The 16,744-nt window shown below is 45.0% G+C and overlaps 3 protein-coding genes and 2 long non-coding RNA genes across 6 annotated transcripts; 3 read left to right on the forward strand and 2 right to left on the reverse strand.

Moving 5' to 3' along the window:
* Positions 1-1,325: 1,325 nt before the first annotated feature.
* On the forward strand, positions 1,326-5,923 carry LOC123399310. Its single transcript, XM_045093725.1, has 12 exons — positions 1,326-1,672; positions 1,792-1,853; positions 2,295-2,363; positions 2,503-2,584; positions 3,007-3,077; positions 3,648-3,749; positions 3,839-3,928; positions 4,926-5,000; positions 5,091-5,123; positions 5,204-5,284; positions 5,363-5,422; positions 5,515-5,923. The coding sequence occupies exons 1-12, from the start codon at positions 1,612-1,614 to the stop codon at positions 5,689-5,691; spliced, it is 963 nt and encodes a 320-aa protein (XP_044949660.1). The 5' UTR covers positions 1,326-1,611; the 3' UTR covers positions 5,692-5,923.
* Positions 5,924-6,675: 752 nt separating this feature from the next.
* Positions 6,676-7,646, forward strand: LOC123399313. The gene is made up of 3 exons (XR_006610358.1): positions 6,676-6,880; positions 6,966-7,033; positions 7,544-7,646. It is a non-coding gene; the product is annotated as an uncharacterized LOC123399313 (long non-coding RNA).
* On the reverse strand, positions 7,029-10,719 carry LOC123399311 (probable disease resistance protein RF45). 2 transcript variants are annotated; one of them, XM_045093727.1, is made up of 3 exons: positions 10,558-10,719; positions 7,649-10,287; positions 7,029-7,344 (listed from the first exon to the last, which is right to left on the reverse strand). In XM_045093727.1, the coding sequence occupies exons 2-3, from the start codon at positions 10,270-10,272 to the stop codon at positions 7,329-7,331; spliced, it is 2,640 nt and encodes an 879-aa protein (XP_044949662.1). In that variant the 5' UTR covers positions 10,273-10,287; positions 10,558-10,719; the 3' UTR covers positions 7,029-7,328. The 2 variants fall into 2 exon arrangements, with proteins under 2 accessions (XP_044949662.1, XP_044949661.1); XM_045093726.1 differs by lacking the exon at positions 10,558-10,719 and having other exon boundaries at positions 7,649-10,336.
* LOC123399312 lies at positions 10,246-11,002 on the forward strand. Its single transcript, XR_006610357.1, has 2 exons — positions 10,246-10,338; positions 10,455-11,002. It is a non-coding gene; the product is annotated as an uncharacterized LOC123399312 (long non-coding RNA).
* A 3,553-nt stretch (positions 11,003-14,555) lies between these two features.
* Positions 14,556-16,098, reverse strand: LOC123399314 (eukaryotic translation initiation factor 3 subunit E). The gene has a single exon (XM_045093728.1). It carries the CDS (start codon positions 16,068-16,070, stop codon positions 14,745-14,747), a length of 1,326 nt encoding a protein of 441 aa, XP_044949663.1. The 5' UTR covers positions 16,071-16,098; the 3' UTR covers positions 14,556-14,744.
* Positions 16,099-16,744: the final 646 nt, after the last annotated feature.

Genomic DNA, 16,744 nt, shown 5'->3' on the forward strand with positions numbered 1-16,744 from the left:
TCTATGGAAGTCTCAGAGTTGATGGATGATCATGGTGGGTGGCGCATAGAGCTCCTCCAATGATTTTTTTTCTCCCAGTGGATAATTTTTTATCAAAATTCGTGTGTCTCATCACATGGGTGATGACGTGCTGGCTTGGGAACCAGAGAAAAGTGGTGTTTTCACAGTCCGGAGCGTGTATCGGATGGCGCTTGAGGATCGTCTTCGTCCTACTTCAGTCGCGACGTGCAGGGCACCGAACGCGCGACAAGCCATCTGAGATTCATTATGGAGGTGCCCTACTCCTCCTAAGGTGTGTGTGTTCGCTTTGGCTTGTAGCCATCGATTGCCTCCCCACCTGGACTAATAAACACCATCGAAATCTTGAGGTTACTAACTTGTGTCCAGTGCCACCGAGCCGGAGAACATATTGCATGCTCTATGCACATGCCCCCTGGCTGTTGTGCTATGACAGGCAATGGCGAAGCAATGGAGTCTCCCGGACATACGGCGAATGATGAATACTGGCCCCGAGTGGCTCCTACAGGTGTTTGATGAAAGGACGGAGTATGATCGCCTATACCTGCTCATGACCGTGTGGCGCTGCTGGCACGTGAGGAATGAGATTGTCCACCACAAGTGTCCACTACCGATCGAGGTATCCATTCGCTTCGTCACTAGCTACATGAATTCGCTAATAGCGCTAGAGAAGGATCCTAACATGGATCATCTGAAGGGTAAGATGTTTGTGGCAGCAGCCCTCTAGGAAGGTAGTATCGCATGCAAACTTGAACCAAAGGCAACCTGCAACATGGGAACGTCCTCGAGCGGGTTGGATTGCCATGAACATTGATGATTCATATGATGAACACTGATGGAATCAGAATTAGTTGCATGCCTTGAAAGCTTAAACATAGCGATTCAATGGATTGATCTGCCAATCATTATCCAATCAGATCGTGTGCAGGTTGCTAAGCTTATTAACAGCACAGCGAAGAACCGGTCGGCAAACTTAATGTTGGTGCAAGAGATCAAAGAGATTCCCAAATGAGATAGAGAATTTTCAGTCAAGCATGTTAGGCGGTAACAAAACCCTGTTAGTCATTTTTTTTTTGCAAACTCTGGTAGAATAAAAAAACACAACGCGGCGTGGCTTCGCTCAGGTCCCGAGAAGATACCTGCTCTTTATAATGCAGACGCTGCCCCGCTTGATTAATAAATTTTGCCGTCATCCCGCAAAAAATAAATAAATAATGAACCGAAGCTTTAAGTTGTTGTACACACACCTTGAAAATTATGATGACAGCCTTCGTTTGATACTCTCATTATTCATCGTGGAGATTAGCAGTAGCGTGCGGTAACCTTCTTGCCCGTACATGCTGACTAAGACCCATGAGCGTCTGTGGTCGCGAAGCCGACACGAGCCGAGCCGAGCCGAGCCGTGCCCGGTCCAAGCCAGGCGTCCAACTCCAACTATCCCAGCCCGCTCGCCCCGCACGCTTTCCCCTGCCCCAAGCCTTCCGCCAACGCCCGCCTCCACCGTCTCCTCCCCCCGCCCATTCGCCACTGATCCCGTTCTAGAACCTTCCAGAAGCGAGCGAGAGAGAGAGCCCGTAGGGGCGGCGCAAGGGCATGGCGATGGCGACGCACACGGGGGTCGCCGCCTCCAAGGTCCTCATCCTCGTCGGCGCAGGTCCTAATCAACCCCCTCATCCCCCCCGCCTGGCCCCAAATCTATCGGTTCCCGATGTCGAAATCCGAATCGGCTGCTATATTTGACCCTGATGAAATGGTGATTTTGCGTCGCCGCAGGCCTGACGGGGTCGATCGTGCTTCGGAATGGCCGCCTGTCGGATGTATTGGCGGAGCTCCAGGTCGGTGGATTCTCAGCTCATACCCTGTTGATTTTTCTCGCTTTATTGATTATTATCAGAGGGGGAGGGGGGGTACTTTTTATCATGAGCGGACAATAGGCTAATAGGAGCGGCACCGCTGACCCGTCTGATAAGAGCATGATTGTAAATCTGCATACATGCTCCTAAGAGCAGCACAGAGTGTCACCGAAACTTACAATTAAATCCGCTTTGCCGCAATCATATATGTACGGAAAGTATAGGACATCGCTTTTGATGATCTCATTTTCATTTTCTGCGTATCAAGTGAAGGCACCAATGCGCACGCCGCAGAAAAAAATAATCATCCATAGTGTTTGCCAAGCACGTGTCAGTGGTTTAGATTTGTTCGTTCTTCATCTTGTAGTAAGTTATGTCGATCTTCAAATCTTTGAGCAACATGTCGTGTTTCTCTGTTTTTAGGAGCTCATGAAGGGCGTAAATCAAGGAGAAGGTTCGAGCGCCTATGACATGGCTCTTATCCAAGCTCAGGTGCGCAGTTGTTTGCAGTTGTTTATACTTGCATCAACAGTTGCATAGATATGAGATATTACACTAATGTCTTTCATTTGCTGTGAAATAACGTCTCTGTTTTTGTTTGTGCATTCCACGTGCTGGTGTTTGATACTAGATTCGGCATTTAGCCCAAGAAGTCAGAGATTTAACTTTGTCAAAGCCCATTACCATATTGAGTGGCAAATCGGACTCCGGAGGTATATACCTATCTGATGCCCCCCTTGCTATGTTTCAGCTTTTCTCTCTTAGCGACCTATGCAAAAAACCCTAATCCACATGCTAAATAAGCCTTCATTATGAATTTGCTTGTATTATCCAAAAATGTTCAGATAGATAGTTACTCACTTAAGCCTGACTCTCCTACAATATCTGCAGCTGAGAGGACGCCTATTTTTTCCGTTATGTGCATCTCCAATCTGATAATGAATGATTCATGAGTTTGAATTGCTTTAAAACTTCTAATTTGGAATATCTAGATAGGCTAATGAACAATAATGCTGGTACATTCAATTATTTCGCCACGATATTTACGGACCTATGACAAAAGCTACTTACCCTCTTACACTTACTTGCTAGTTCTTGTATTATTTTATTTACCTGCATGTGCATTTCTCTTCAGGTGGTTTATCGTCCTACATACTGCCAGCAGCTGCAGTTGGAGCATTAGGTTATTGCTATATGTGGTGTAAGGTAAGATAAGCATACACACAAAAATATGTACGAGTTATTGTCAAATTCTCTGTCTGCCATTTTTTGACTAAGGATCATGAACTGTGTCCTGGTCTTCTTTCTCCAGAAATGTTCTTCTTACAACATTCATATAGAATCAGTAACTGCAGAAAGAGAAAATAGAAATATTTTTTCTTCTTTTTTTGTTATTTGTTTTTCTGCCTTGCTTCTTGCATATACCAGAAATCTCTTGGGAATCATGCTTTTTGCGTGTGTGTGTGTGTGTGTGTGGATCCAACTGTAAGCAGATAAATGGAGCATCTCTAAGTTAATCTTATTCTGTAAAGAAATATTCCTGATATGGTGACAAAACATTCTGATAAGGGTTTCAAATTGACTGTTGCATTGTTTCCTATGGATTCACTATGGTTTATGTAAAATCCTTGGATTTTCTTATGCTAATGACGTCTCCAAGTTGTTGTTTTAAACTATTAATACAAAACTTGCAATGTAGAGTGCATATATAAATTATGTGTGTAAACTTTTATCTTTGATGCGTTTGCTTTCTTATATATTAATATCCTTATGCAGGGATGGTCCTTCTCAGATGTCATGTTTGTCACAAAACGCAATATGGCCAGTGCTGTCGATAGCATGTCGAAGCAATTGGAGCAAGTTTCTTCAGCGCTAGCAGTATGCTTTACTCATTATTATTTCATATTAAATGTTATGTTTCTTTCCATATCTACTGACTAATGATTGTGACATTCAATAAATTTCAGGCAACGAAAAGACATTTAACAAAACGCCTTGAGAATTTGGATGGCAAAATGGACGAGCAAGTGGAAGTCTCCAAACAAATCCGGAATGAGGTTTGTTGATTTGCAATGATGTTAGTCCTGAGCAGTGATATACTGATATGATGGCAAGTTGAATGGTTCACTCCTGGGACCTTGTAAAGTTTGTTCTTGCAGAACAGCAACAATTGTTCTTCTGTTTTCATTCTTACATCACCTAATCAACACCTTCAGATACCATAATTGAATTAATTGAATTGTTCACTGCAAGTAAGTGCTTCCGTCATACTATAGTTCATCCGGAAAGGTGGGTCAGGATTTTTGTATAGAACAGCCGCTAAGGAAGTAAGTGACGAACCCATGTAAGCCCACTCAATAGGGGGTAGTACAAGCTGAACTCATTCCCTAAAACAAAGCTGCAACTAATATGGCCGATTTTGACTAAGGAGCAATCACAAGTGGCGTGCCGCTTGCATCCCTGACGCCGTCACATAACAACATACGGGTACTAGTCGTGGCCTGCTTGTGACGGTTTTTATTGTTAATGTTCATAATCCATGGTCATATACTGGCTAGCATGTCAAGATTGGCTCAAAACCAGAAACTGTGTAACATTTCAAATGACTGGTTAAACTGAATACACTAGTCTGGTGCACATGATGGCTCTGCTTACACCCATTAACTGCAGCGTACTCAAGTACTTTTGTCCATGTACCATAAATATTATTGTGTAGAATAATAATATGTATGGGCGCAAGCATATCCAGAGTGATTTTCCTAAATGGTCTGTGAAGACCCTGATTGTGTTTATTATGGCTTTTTGATAAACCATTGCTAGTAGTCTTTGACTTGCATGCATGGAGCACATAGTTTTCCAGCCTTTTTCTTCATTTTTTCTGTAAGAGCAACAAAGATGTACTCTGCTTTCTGTTCTTTTCAATGTTGCAAAAGCTGTTAAGCTAATGTGTTTAGTAGGTACATGATGTCTGTACTTGTAATGCTATGCTATCCTATGAAATTTCAATTTTCTTCTCAGTTCAAGCATTCATGTAGTTCTGTTCAATATGTACAGGTCGTTGATGTTAAAACTGATCTGTCTCAAATTGGCTTTGACGTTGAAGCAATTCAACAGATGGTAGCCGGATTGGTGAGTTTGAGCATCCTGGAAACCTTGCAGATGAACTTTTGCTCGAAGTTTATTTGACTGTTCTGACCTTTGTTTGTGTACGATTATCAGGAAGAGAAGATCGAGCTGCTTGACAACAAGCAGGTGACTAAACATACTGATGAGTGTCCGACTCTTGGCATTCTGAAATTCTCTTTGTCCTAACCTCTTATGTTTAATGACAGGATGCGGCTAATGCTGGTATATGGTACCTCTGCCGAATGGCAGGAGGTATAAAAGAGGGAATAAATGCCAAGTTTTTCCAAGTAAGCAGACCGTATCTGATCTTATCTTGTTGATTGAGCTATCTTCCTGATGATTCATACCTGTTCTTCTTTCCACAGGAAGCGGATGAAAAACTCAAGCTCTTGGACCTGGCTCAAACTGAAAAGAAGCCGGTGAAGGTAATTCCTCTCTTCTCAGATGTTTGCGCTCCTTCCAGGTGATTCTAGTTTATCGATGCAAAATCACAAACTTGATGGTGTGCATGCTACAGGGTCTCGAATTGTTTCTGGAGAGCACCAAGGAGGTAAAGGCACTCGACTCCAAGCCTAAGACCATCGTGCAGAACGACGCCAAGAAACCGACGAAAACGTTCGATGTGCCCATAAAAAGTGCTGCGGTGCACAGGTCAAACAGGTTCTTAATTCGTAAAGAAGGCCTCGTGCTGTGATTGATGCCTGCCGGCGTCGCCTCGTGGTGTACATTGCATTCTTGCTTGCTTTGTTTGATAGGAAAATATAGAAGAAGAATAACCTGCATCCCGAATGGTGATTTTCCAGGATAGACAGGTTGATATGTATTCGTTTCTTTGTATTTTTGGAGTCATTTCATGGTCTGGTCTGAAGGTGTTCGCTTGTAAACAAGTGAAGGAATAAATAATTAAAACACGTTTTGCATTCTTACATATTACAGTATATATTTTCCCAGCTCTCTTGCCATGCATGACATGACCGGAGTCACCTAGCATAGCAGCACACAGGTTCTCAAACAGAGCAGTGAATTTTTACATATTTGAAATGATCAAATGAGAAAGATGCACGAACCAAGGTGTACCTGGCTGAAGAAGACTTGCTCTCTGAAGCTTGAAATCCTTAATAAGTCTTTTATGTTTTGCGAGCTGATGTGCGTGTATAATTTCTCTACTCAGTTTTTACTTGTGGCTCTGCCGTTTAAAACTCTGAACAGTAAACGACGGTGGTTTCATTCTGAGTAATGAAATTGTCTAACAAATGCATGAACCGAACTTTCTCAAAGACTTTTGAATTTCTTAAGTCAATGTGCAAAATTTCATGTGAAGACTCACATATCATATCAAGAAAATACTACTTCCTTCGTCTTAAAATAAGTGACTCAACTTTATATTAATTTTATATTAAAGCTAGTATGAAGTTGAGTCAGCGAGTAGTAGATAAGAAAGACTTACACCCCTCAAAAAGAAAAGGTAAGAAAGACTTGCATATGGACGGAAAGTCAATTTGGCTCCCGGGTCAGAAAAAAATTAAATGAAAAAAAATCAGGAATTTTTTACGTGTACTTAGTCACATTCAAGTTTCATCTGCAAAATTTGAGGCAAAAAGGTTAAGTATTTTGGCATAAATAGCATTGGGCATTGTATTATTCTAAAAAACAGTCTATCTATTTTATTTATATCTAAAAATTCGTGTTAGCTCACTTGGGGAAATGGAAGTGAAAACTGGAAAGCGAATTGTGAAAGAAGTTCTGACGACCCGTTCCCGTTGGCATGGCGACGGCGTCTGAAAAGAACGGCTCTCCCTCTCTGCTCGTGCGCCCGCCCCGGCGACGGCTCCCCGGCGGGCGTCGAGTCCTCCCAGCGGCTGGCGGGCCCTCCCGGCAGCGAGGTGAGCCTATCGATTCCATTTTCTGCCACCTCTTTTCCCTCCTAGTGAACCATATGTTTTGATTTTGGTGCAATGTAAACCCTAGTTCCGTGAGATGGATTCGGGTCGAAATCGAGGTGCGTTCAGGAGGAGCAGAAGCACTATGCAATCGAGGTGCGAAGGGGCTTCCCTCCCTCAGCCCTTAATCTTTTGTGTTTCAAATTACAGAACATGTCATGTGCATCAGTCACACTGTAAAAATCCAGGTATAATATACTGTTGTTACACATATAAGTACATGACAAATAGTAGCGAGATAAACCCGTTTGACACCTTGTTGGTATCGGGTCAGTAGCTCGCAGGAGAAACCTGTACACCTTTTGAAGATATCCATTACATCCAGATGGTAGTGAATTTAAATTGCTTCACTTCAGCTCCCCGTTGTCCATGGATGTAGGCCTGTTACTCCTTATATGTCATACTTGCTGCAGGAGAGGGACATACTAGAGTGGCTTAGTCATCAGTGTTCACTTCAGAATAAAAACAGCGGTGCTTTAGATAGCATGCTAAATGCTAAAACTATACAGCATCACATCAATTAGTTATAGCTGTCGTTACTTTGGGGTTTTTCCTTGCTACCATTATTTCCGTCCTCTATTTTGATATCTAGCTTTTACCTTACAGGTACTTAACTGTCAGGTGAAACCAGTTATGTACCAGCTGACAATGGATTTCATGGCATTGTTCTACCAGCTGAAAATGGAGACATGTAGCGCAGTGTGTACTTACGGGATCTGCACATGCTCAAAGTCCTCCTCACTTGACCTGATGATGACCTCGCGTCCGGCCTTGTGGAGCAGGTAGCATACTACTTGATCCAACTCGGGCATCGCTATCACTTTCAGCTTCTTAAGTTCCTTCAGGTGCTGCAATCCTTGCGGAAGCGCCTTCAGCTTGGTGCACTTGCAGAGAGTTAGTATCCTGAGCTTTGGCATGGCGCCATCCTCCAGTATCCACTCCTCGATATCCAGATCGTGGAGCACCAAATTGTGCAGGTCTGGAAACCCCCCAGAAGGGCAGGTCATGGTGGCACCAGTGTATGACTTGACCCCTATTTCCAACACATTCAGGAACGTCAGCCAGCTCCCAAGTGTCGGCATGGGGTCTTCATCATTCAGCAGGTTAGGACAGCTGATTTTCAGCCGCCTCAGGTTGTGCGGGAGGAGATGCAGATCAGGAAGATGAATGTCGTTGGGCACCCCAAACTCGTCCTCGCACGCTCCGACAATTTCCAGCTGTTTGACGCTCCGGTAGTGCTTCCCAAAGCACCAGGAGGGGTTTACTTCCATCCTGTCAATTGCTCCTTCCCATTGCTTCGGGGTGTTGAATGCCAGGAATATGAAAAGAGACTTGAGGTTGCTCTGGATGGTAGTCTTCCACACGGACCATGACTCGACCTTGTAGATATGGACATGCTTCAGTGTTGAAATGCTCAAGAGATCAACAGGGAGAGCTTCCACTGTGGCATCTCTTGCATCAAAAGTATGCAAGTTTGTGAGATTACTGACGGCAGCATGAAATACATAAGTGCCACCTTTCAAGCCAAGATACCTCAGATGTACCATCTGGCCGATCTCTGTAGGTAGTTGCCATCTTCCTCTCATGCCATCAACGTAGAGCACCCGTAAATAATTCAAGCCTCGGAAAGAGAAGACATTCCTTTCTAATCGATCTGCATTGAGGATCAGCAAGGTGTGCAGATTTGGCATAGCAACACCAACCTTCACGCAAACGGAGTCATAGAGAACCACCCTGTAAGCTCTCATTTCATTGGAATATGAGGTCTCCACATCATTTCTGGAACTGCAATCTTTAAAGAACCCTTCTCTTCGAGCTCGACCGATTCCCCAGTCACGCAACACATCATGTACCTTGACAGTTTTGATGCACCTGGAGCTCCTCTTTTCAATCAGGATCAAGCAGCGCTGCGCCAGTTCTTCCACATACCCGAGCGCGGTTTCTTCAAGGGAGCATCCACGCACATTCGGTATGAAACCCTCTGAAATCCACAACTTTGTAAGAAGGCCTACCGGGACTGTGTAGTCTTCTGGGAACGATGTGATGTACAAAAAGCATGCCTTCAGATTACTTGTCAGATCATAGTAACTTAGGTCCAGTATGGCTCCGATGTCACCTTCATTCTTCATTGCATCCCAGTTTACGGTAGCAACCATTCTTCTCCACTCGGTGATCCTGAGGTTCTTTGAAAGGAAACCTCCCATGACTACAATTGCAAGAGGCAAGCCATTGCATTTTAATGCAAGTATCTTGCCTAGTTCTCTGAAGCTATCCAGATCATTTCTGCCATGGACAGCATAGGAAGGGAATGCCTTTCTATTGAACAACTCTACACTTTCCTCGTTGTTAAGGAGCTTTACCTCTTGGATTATTTTTCTTGCGTTTGGATGATTGGAAACTGCTGAGTTGCGAGTTGTCAGAACAATTCTGCTTCCATTTTTCACATCAGGAAAGGCGGCTTGGATCATATCCCAGTCTTCCATTCTCCAGACATCATCTAAGACTACAAGGTACCTTTTATCCTTGAGAAAACTGTGGATCTTCTTGATAATTTCCATCTCATTCATTGTTCCTAGTTCTTCAAAGTCTTGATTCCCCATGGCTCCTTTAACAATATCCTTCAGTGCACCATAGACAGTAAATTGCTGTGAGATGCATATCCATGCGCACGAGTTGAAATGCTTTTTCGCGACAAGATTGTACACCTTCCTGGCGATGGTTGATTTCCCTGCCCCCCCTGCACCAACAAGGGAGACGACAGTGAGGTCCTTGTTCTCCGAGTCAAGCAGTGCATCCTTGACCTGGTTGATTTCACTGTCAAAGCCAATGACATCGACCTCGTCCCCGAAACCCGGAAGCGTGAGCCTCCTGGCGCGCAGAGTCTCGTTCTCATCCATGCTGTATCTCGTCTCATTCAGGCCAGTACTATGAATGTTATACTTTGCGAATTCTCCAAAGATTGCACGAACTCTTGCTGTCACCTGATCGATCCTTTTCCCAATGCTGTACAGGCGCTTGCAGTGGACGGGGTAACAGGCGCCCTTGGATATGGCGCCCAGGAGGGACGGCGGTCTGTTGCTCTCCCTGGCCAAGATGTTGGCCGTGTCAATGATGATCTCGACGCTGTAGGCCACGTCCCTGATCTCCGACACCAGGTGTTTCAGCATCTCGCCCCTATCCATCCTCGCGTCGGTGTCTCCAAGAAAGCACTGCATTCGCTTGAGCTCGGACTTGAGGGCCTCCACCTTGGCAGGAACCTGGCCCAGAGAAGCTACTTCTTGGATCACGGTGACGCCCACCCTCTGCAGCACGGCAGCGACCGCGTGCTCGGCCATGTCTCAAAGTGATTTCTGCGTTTGGAAGCACAAGATTACGCAAACTTACAGATGGTCTGAGAGGAGGTACGATTTCTATCTATATACTGACGTTGAAACAGGTTACAGGGTCCGTCTTATCATTCCGTAATGCTATCAGAAATGAGCATAGTTCCTTTTCCTGCCGTGTTCATTGTAAGCAGGTCCAGAAGCCAAAGATGCAAGCACGCAACTGAAGATGCGACCTTGGAGTAAACGAGAAGATGGAGAGCATGAGGGAGGGGATTGGAGTTGGGGCTCGCGTACCTGATCCGTTGGCTATCCGGCGACGGCGAGGACGGCGGCAATGGATTCTGCTGGATCTGTGCTGTTGTGCTGCATCGTGCGTGGCGTGGTTTGTTGGATCATCATCCAAAGTCCGAACATTATTCTGAAGTCAGCTGATGCTGCTGCCTCGTCTGCGTCAGTGACAGGGGGATGATATGTATTTCAATACTCTGGAGGGAGGGCGTGGACGTTGACCCGGCCGGTGTGTGTCTCCGTCTGGGGCTGGACGAGCTCATGGCTAGCTTGTCCTCACCCTTGTCAGTTTGTGTAGCTCGTTTTTCTGTTCGATAGAGGGACACCCGGCCACCGATACGTATGCGGTACTATTTTTATTTACCCCTGGACGATCTTATGTCGCGCACTGACCCTTAAAAAACTTATTTGGTCGTCTGACCCCAGTCTAAGACGTCATTACCGTTAGGCATGTTACTTGCATGTTTACACACCTTCAACCTTAGCATCTTTGACCGTTAACGACGACCGACTGTCAGCGTGGCAAAAACATAACACGTCAAGTCGGTCAGCGTTGCAACAATAACACACCGCGTTGCAACAATAACACACCGTATTGTTTGGCGTTTTGAGAGGTTAAGCAGAAACGCCGTTTAGTACGACGTGCTTACTTGAGCTTCTGCTGCGTGTACTCATTTGACGTGTGCATAACGCAGCGGAAGACGCCAGATCAGAAGGCGTGGCACCTGTTTCTGAAGACGCCTATTAAGTTGGCGTCAATGGCGCGACGGACGAATCTTTGACTGCATGAAAGAGAGAAAGAAAAAAGCATTGTGTTCGCTTTGGTCTTTGCACACGGCCCCCACCAAGCTCTGTGTGATGATGATTCTATCATAAAAACCCGCTCCTCTCACTCCCCTTCCCCACTACGTGAGACGAAGAAGCGGTTAGTTATTAGGCGTTTATAAAGCCATGGGAGACGTCTGGTTGTTTGTCGCTATAGCTGCACGGAAGAGACAAAACAAAACCCGCATATTGGGGATATTTCCCATGGTTATAACCCGGCTAAAGGTTTGACCCGACTGAGAGCTTGAAATCTCTATGGGTCGCTCCGTTTTTTGGATTATAAGATAAGATGACAAGGAAGAATTCAGGGATCAGTGACGAGAACCGACAGGAGGCTGACTTGACAGGAGCCCAATATACCGGCTCGCAGAGAAGGGCCCAAAGGCCCAAAATGAGATCTGCCCGAAGACCGACTCATGAAGGAACCCCAAAGGGCCGTCTCATGAAGAATATTCAAGGGGGATTCTTAACTTGGAAGACAAAGAAGACCTACAAGATTTAGAGTAGGATTCTAATTAAGGGAGGCAAGACCCAAACTAGTATCCATCTTCCAATAAAAAGGAGACTAGTCAAGACCCTGACTAGTATCCGTCTTGTAACAGAAAATAGACTAGTTGTAGTCCGACCATGACTCTACATGTAAGCCTGTTCCTTCAACTTATATAAGGAAAGGCAAGACACCCTAAAAGAGATAAGCCAGGATAGACAGACAATTTTAGACAAGATCAGAGTAGAAGCTCTCAAGACTAGAGGTAGCTAAATAACATGACAGACTGAAGACCAGCAATACATGTCCGCAAATAAGATCTAGGAAAGCTCCATTGATGCACAAACCTATGCTGAACATCTACCAATTGGAGAAGCAACATCAGTGTAGAAACACACATGGAACATTAATTCTCGGACGGCTCTAGATGCTATGGTGACTAACGGTGAATTGTACTCCCTCCGTCTCATAATATAAGATGTTTTTGTAAGCTAATATAACTTGCAAAAACGTCTTATATTATGGGAGAGGGAGTATATTGTATGGTTATGGTTCATGCATGCCTTAATGCATTTTAGCAAGAGCAAGAGGATGCCAGGCTGCATTTATAATATTATGACAAAGTGCAATGTATCACAGATTCAGACTTCACACACCTTGTGAATTCTGATGCACCGGTATAATCTTCAGGGAACAATACATGAGAAATCAATTCTCTCATGTGCTAGTCCCACCGGCTCAAAGAATAAGGTCTCTTTTGGTTCATAGGATAGGAATATCACATGAATAAGGATCTGGTAGGAAATGAGATGTCATGTGTCTCAAATTCTATGAAAAGGAATGGGAAAAGAGATGTTCTCTTGTTCACATCATAGGAATTTTTCAATTGTGTCTAGGCTAATGTATATTGTTCTTTGCAATATGAAAGATAGGAATAATTCTTGTGTAGGAATAGGATTCTATTCATACAAACCAAAAGATTTTGAAGGGTTCTTTTTCCTATAGGAATCATATCCTATAGAATACCTACAAAATTCCTCCAAACAAAAGGAGGCCCAAGGGTTTGTCTTGCTGCTGCTAATGGTGATTACACGTGGATTAGAGGAAGCATCACCTTTTGATTTCTCATGATATACATGGTTGATTCTTTTCAACTGAAAGTTATGAAATTACAACTGACACACTGTATAGTTGTACATCATAAACCATACATGGATCGAATGCAAAATTATAGTCAATGTCCAGTCACATTTCTCAGCAAAAATTGAATTAGGCATGACAAGTGCTTCATAAGTAAGGCCAATGCTTCACTCATTTTGTGTCAGATCATATAAACCTTCCTACATGCTAGTGGCTCGCAACAAAATTAACAAATATAAGCAGCAGCAGCAAATACTGGCACATTGAGAAGCTGACCAAGAACCAAAATAATAGATCGAGATGCTGGATAACAGCACCCAACGGTGATGACCAGATGGGCAGGGCAGAAAAGCACAAAAATAGTGATGGGCAGGGGAGAGGGGATGAGTAGGAAAGGCACACAGAGGATAAATCCAGCCTACCACCAGAGAAGCGAGCCGGCATCCTGAGGAGCCAGTCTATGTGTCCTATAATTGCAATGCATTCCAGTATAGTTACTTATACATGGAATACCAATGGTTAAACTGGTGTGTACCACCAGTTCTAATGAGCCAGATAGTCCCAAGGATGATGGAGTAGCTGTCAGCCACTCCAACTCAGAGTAGTCAAGAATCTGGTCAGGGCAGAAAAGCACAAAAATAGTGATGGGCAGGGGAGAGGGGATGAGTAGGAAAGGCACACAGAGGATAAATCCAGCCTACCACCAGAGAAGCGAGCCGGCATCCTGAGGAGCCAGTCTATGTGTCCTATAATTGCAATGCATTCCAGTATAGTTACTTATACATGGAATACCAATGGTTAAACTGGTGTGTACCACCAGTTCTAATGAGCCAGATAGTCCCAAGGATGATGGAGTAGCTGTCAGCCACTCCAACTCAGAGTAGTCAAGAGAAGACTGCCTGACAACACACATACACACATACTACAGCCTGAGGGCCCCTACTGACTTGACTGTAAATCTAAGAGATGGTAACAGGACAAATGTGTGTTATGAATGCATCCAAACACTAATCAAAACCAAGTAGTCCTAGATCATTGCTACGGATAGGATTTAAGATGGAGTAGGATTTAAGATGAAGTAGCCCTACAACAATACTGCCTCAGGACACACATACAACACTACGGCGTCAGGACACATACATAGCTGTGCGTAAGACTCAGACCCAATTTCAGTGCAAACCTGGGTCCATTACAAAACAGGATCCATGCAAATTATGAATGCCTCCAAACACTAATCAGAATTTGATTGCACCATGATTAATTGTGCAGCTGGAGTCCGTCTATGTGCCTTGTAATTGATATCCATTCCAGTAGTTATCTGTAATAACTAGAATATATAATTTCGTAGTTGTTTGCTTCAAATCGAGAGAAGCTGTGGAGGAAGATGACCCATCACCCATCACACGCTACAGCCTTATAAGACACTTACAGACTTATAAACCATTAAAATGTTTAACAGGAAGCTAAGCTAGACAGACAACAGGGAGCTCAAAGACGATTGCAGACAAGCCGAGACGGACAATAAAACATGCAATGACACCACGGCAAGGAATGCGTTAAACGTCTTTTGCAGTATTAAAATCATAGGACGATAAACTTGAGTAAAAGGAGTACAAAGCATTTAAAACATCAGCATAAGCTGTAGCAATGTAATTCAAATACTAGCAACAAAGTCACTGCCTAACAACGAAGTTCCCAAAATATTTTTTACCGCCTCAAAGCTGCAGATCATCTGTTGGTCTCACCGAGCAGCCTGCTGTGCTGCTGCATGCCCTGGATCCACGACACTCTTTGCTAGCATGTAGGTCCTGGCATTGAGGTTCTTCATGCTCTCAATAATCTGCTCATGGACATCAACACGGTTGGTCGTCATGATGAGAGTTCCCGTCACTGAATCAATCTTGGCATCTAGCTTGGAACTCTTGACCATGTTCATTATCCACAACTCAGCTTCATCATAGGTCATGTTCATCTTCTCCGCAAGCACACCAATATCAATGCAGCGATGTATACGGCAGTAAGTCTCAAAGATGAACAGGCGAGCATTTTCAAGGAACTCGTCTCTCAGAGGAACAGCGATGCCATTCCTCTCTTCGACACGCTTGCCCAGGAAAGGATCATTCAGTATAACCTGCTCGCACTCGACCAGCTTCTGCTGAGCGCCATCAAAATCATACTTGACATACAGGCACTCCAGGAATTCGATGATGGGATCCTTGTAGATGTTCTGCTCCTGCTGGATGACCTTGATGAGCTCCTTAAGCATGTTCCTTCTCCTCTTATTGACAACAACTGCAGCAGCAAGGTACCTCAGAAGATGGGGAGCGTTGGTCTGGATAGCATTCAGGTACCTGTCCTGGAAGAAGAGGTCGATGATCCCGTTCCTTCCATTCTCATGGTTGAAGAAGATGAAGAGGCTCCAGTGCATCAGCCATATCCTGCTGTGGAGCTGGTTGACAGGCGACGAGGTGAAGCTGCTGGAGTCAATCATCTCCTTGAGCCTGTTGAGCTCCTCCTGCGCGACATCCCAGTTCTGCATCAGTATCTCCGCCGCAAGCTTGCCCCAGAGGGCGCTGAGGCTCCTCTCGCTGTTGGTGCAGAGAGCACGGTACTGGGACAGGAAATCAGCGGCATCGGAGTACATCCCGCACTCATACTGGAACTTGGCGTACTGGTAGAGCGCCTCGATCTGGTCCGGGCCGATGTGGTGGCGCTCCTGGAGCATGTGGAGGTTGTACTGCTTGTCGGCGTGGAGCTCCTGCACGAGCTGCGGGCTGGAGAGGAAGGCGACGATGGGCGCGACCGCCTCCTGGAGGGCCCTGAGCCGCTCGACGACCTCGGAGCGGCGGGCGACCATGTCGGCGGGGACTTCGTCGGTGCCGTGGAGCGACTTGTGGATGTCCATGGCGTAGTCGACCATGTTGGTGCCGCCGAGGAGGCGGATCTTGCCCCGCAGGATTTCCTCGTCGGCGTAGACCCCGCGCTCCTGGAGGAACTCCAGCACGGGCAGGACCAGATGGGGGTCCATCCACGCCGCCACGCTCGCCGTCAGGTCGTGCTCCGCCATGGCTGTCTCGGGCGAGGGGATGCTAGGGTTTGTGGGCGGCGGCGGCGGGTGGAGGGAGAGAAGGGGATACTGGACGGGAGGAGGCATGGGAAATCTTGTCGGGCTTGCTATAAGTTGGAAAGAAAGCATGACGTGAACCGTATGGGCCGGGCCTGTTGCCGCTCTTAATGGGCCAATTACGGAGACCGAATTTTGTTTTTTTCACTTTTCGGAGAGATGCACATTGGGGCAATGCCTATTTGAGAGCGTCAAAAGGAAAGGAAGAGGCTTCGCTAAAGCTTGAGCTCCCGTCGTTTCACTTTGGGACGTCCCACGTTTGCGAGATAGTGGGTGACATGTTCATTTTGGAAAAAGTAACTTAAGAGTAACATGCATGAATTAATGATGTGATGCTTCCATGCATAGAGTAATGAAAAAACAATATAATTTATGACATGCATGAGTTGCTCATGTGGCATACTTGCATGTCTATGAAAAATAGCTAGTGGGTTGTAGCTATTTAGAAATAGAAGATTAGAATGTTTTTTATTATTATGATGTACTATTTTTTATACTTTTTATCTTTCGGTTTTCAAGAATTATCCGAAGAGGGAGATTACTAGCACCTGGAATTGTGGACGTGAAAAAAACTACAAAATAGTTGAATATTCTTCACAGGTCCAAATGGCCTGAAA

This window comes from Hordeum vulgare, chromosome 5H, assembly GCF_904849725.1.
Source record: "Hordeum vulgare subsp. vulgare chromosome 5H, MorexV3_pseudomolecules_assembly, whole genome shotgun sequence".
In the NCBI taxonomy this organism is placed as follows: domain Eukaryota; kingdom Viridiplantae; phylum Streptophyta; class Magnoliopsida; order Poales; family Poaceae; genus Hordeum; species Hordeum vulgare.

What these genes read in the sequence shown, in the direction of transcription:
- LOC123399310 (XM_045093725.1), top strand. Translation starts at nt 1,612, where the DNA reads ATGGCGATGGCGACGCACACGGGGGTCGCCGCCTCCAAGGTCCTCATC. An exon ending in TGGCAAATCGGACTCCGGAG is followed by an intron (nt 2,585 to 3,006) that starts GTATATACCTAT and finishes ATTTCTCTTCAG; the next exon opens with GTGGTTTATCGTCCTACATA. An exon ending in CTGAAAAGAAGCCGGTGAAG is followed by an intron (nt 5,423 to 5,514) that starts GTAATTCCTCTC and finishes TGCATGCTACAG; the next exon opens with GGTCTCGAATTGTTTCTGGA.
- LOC123399314 (XM_045093728.1), bottom strand. Translation starts at nt 16,070, where the DNA reads ATGGCGGAGCACGACCTGACGGCGAGCGTGGCGGCGTGGATGGACCCC.
- LOC123399311 (XM_045093727.1), bottom strand. Translation starts at nt 10,272, where the DNA reads ATGGCCGAGCACGCGGTCGCTGCCGTGCTGCAGAGGGTGGGCGTCACC.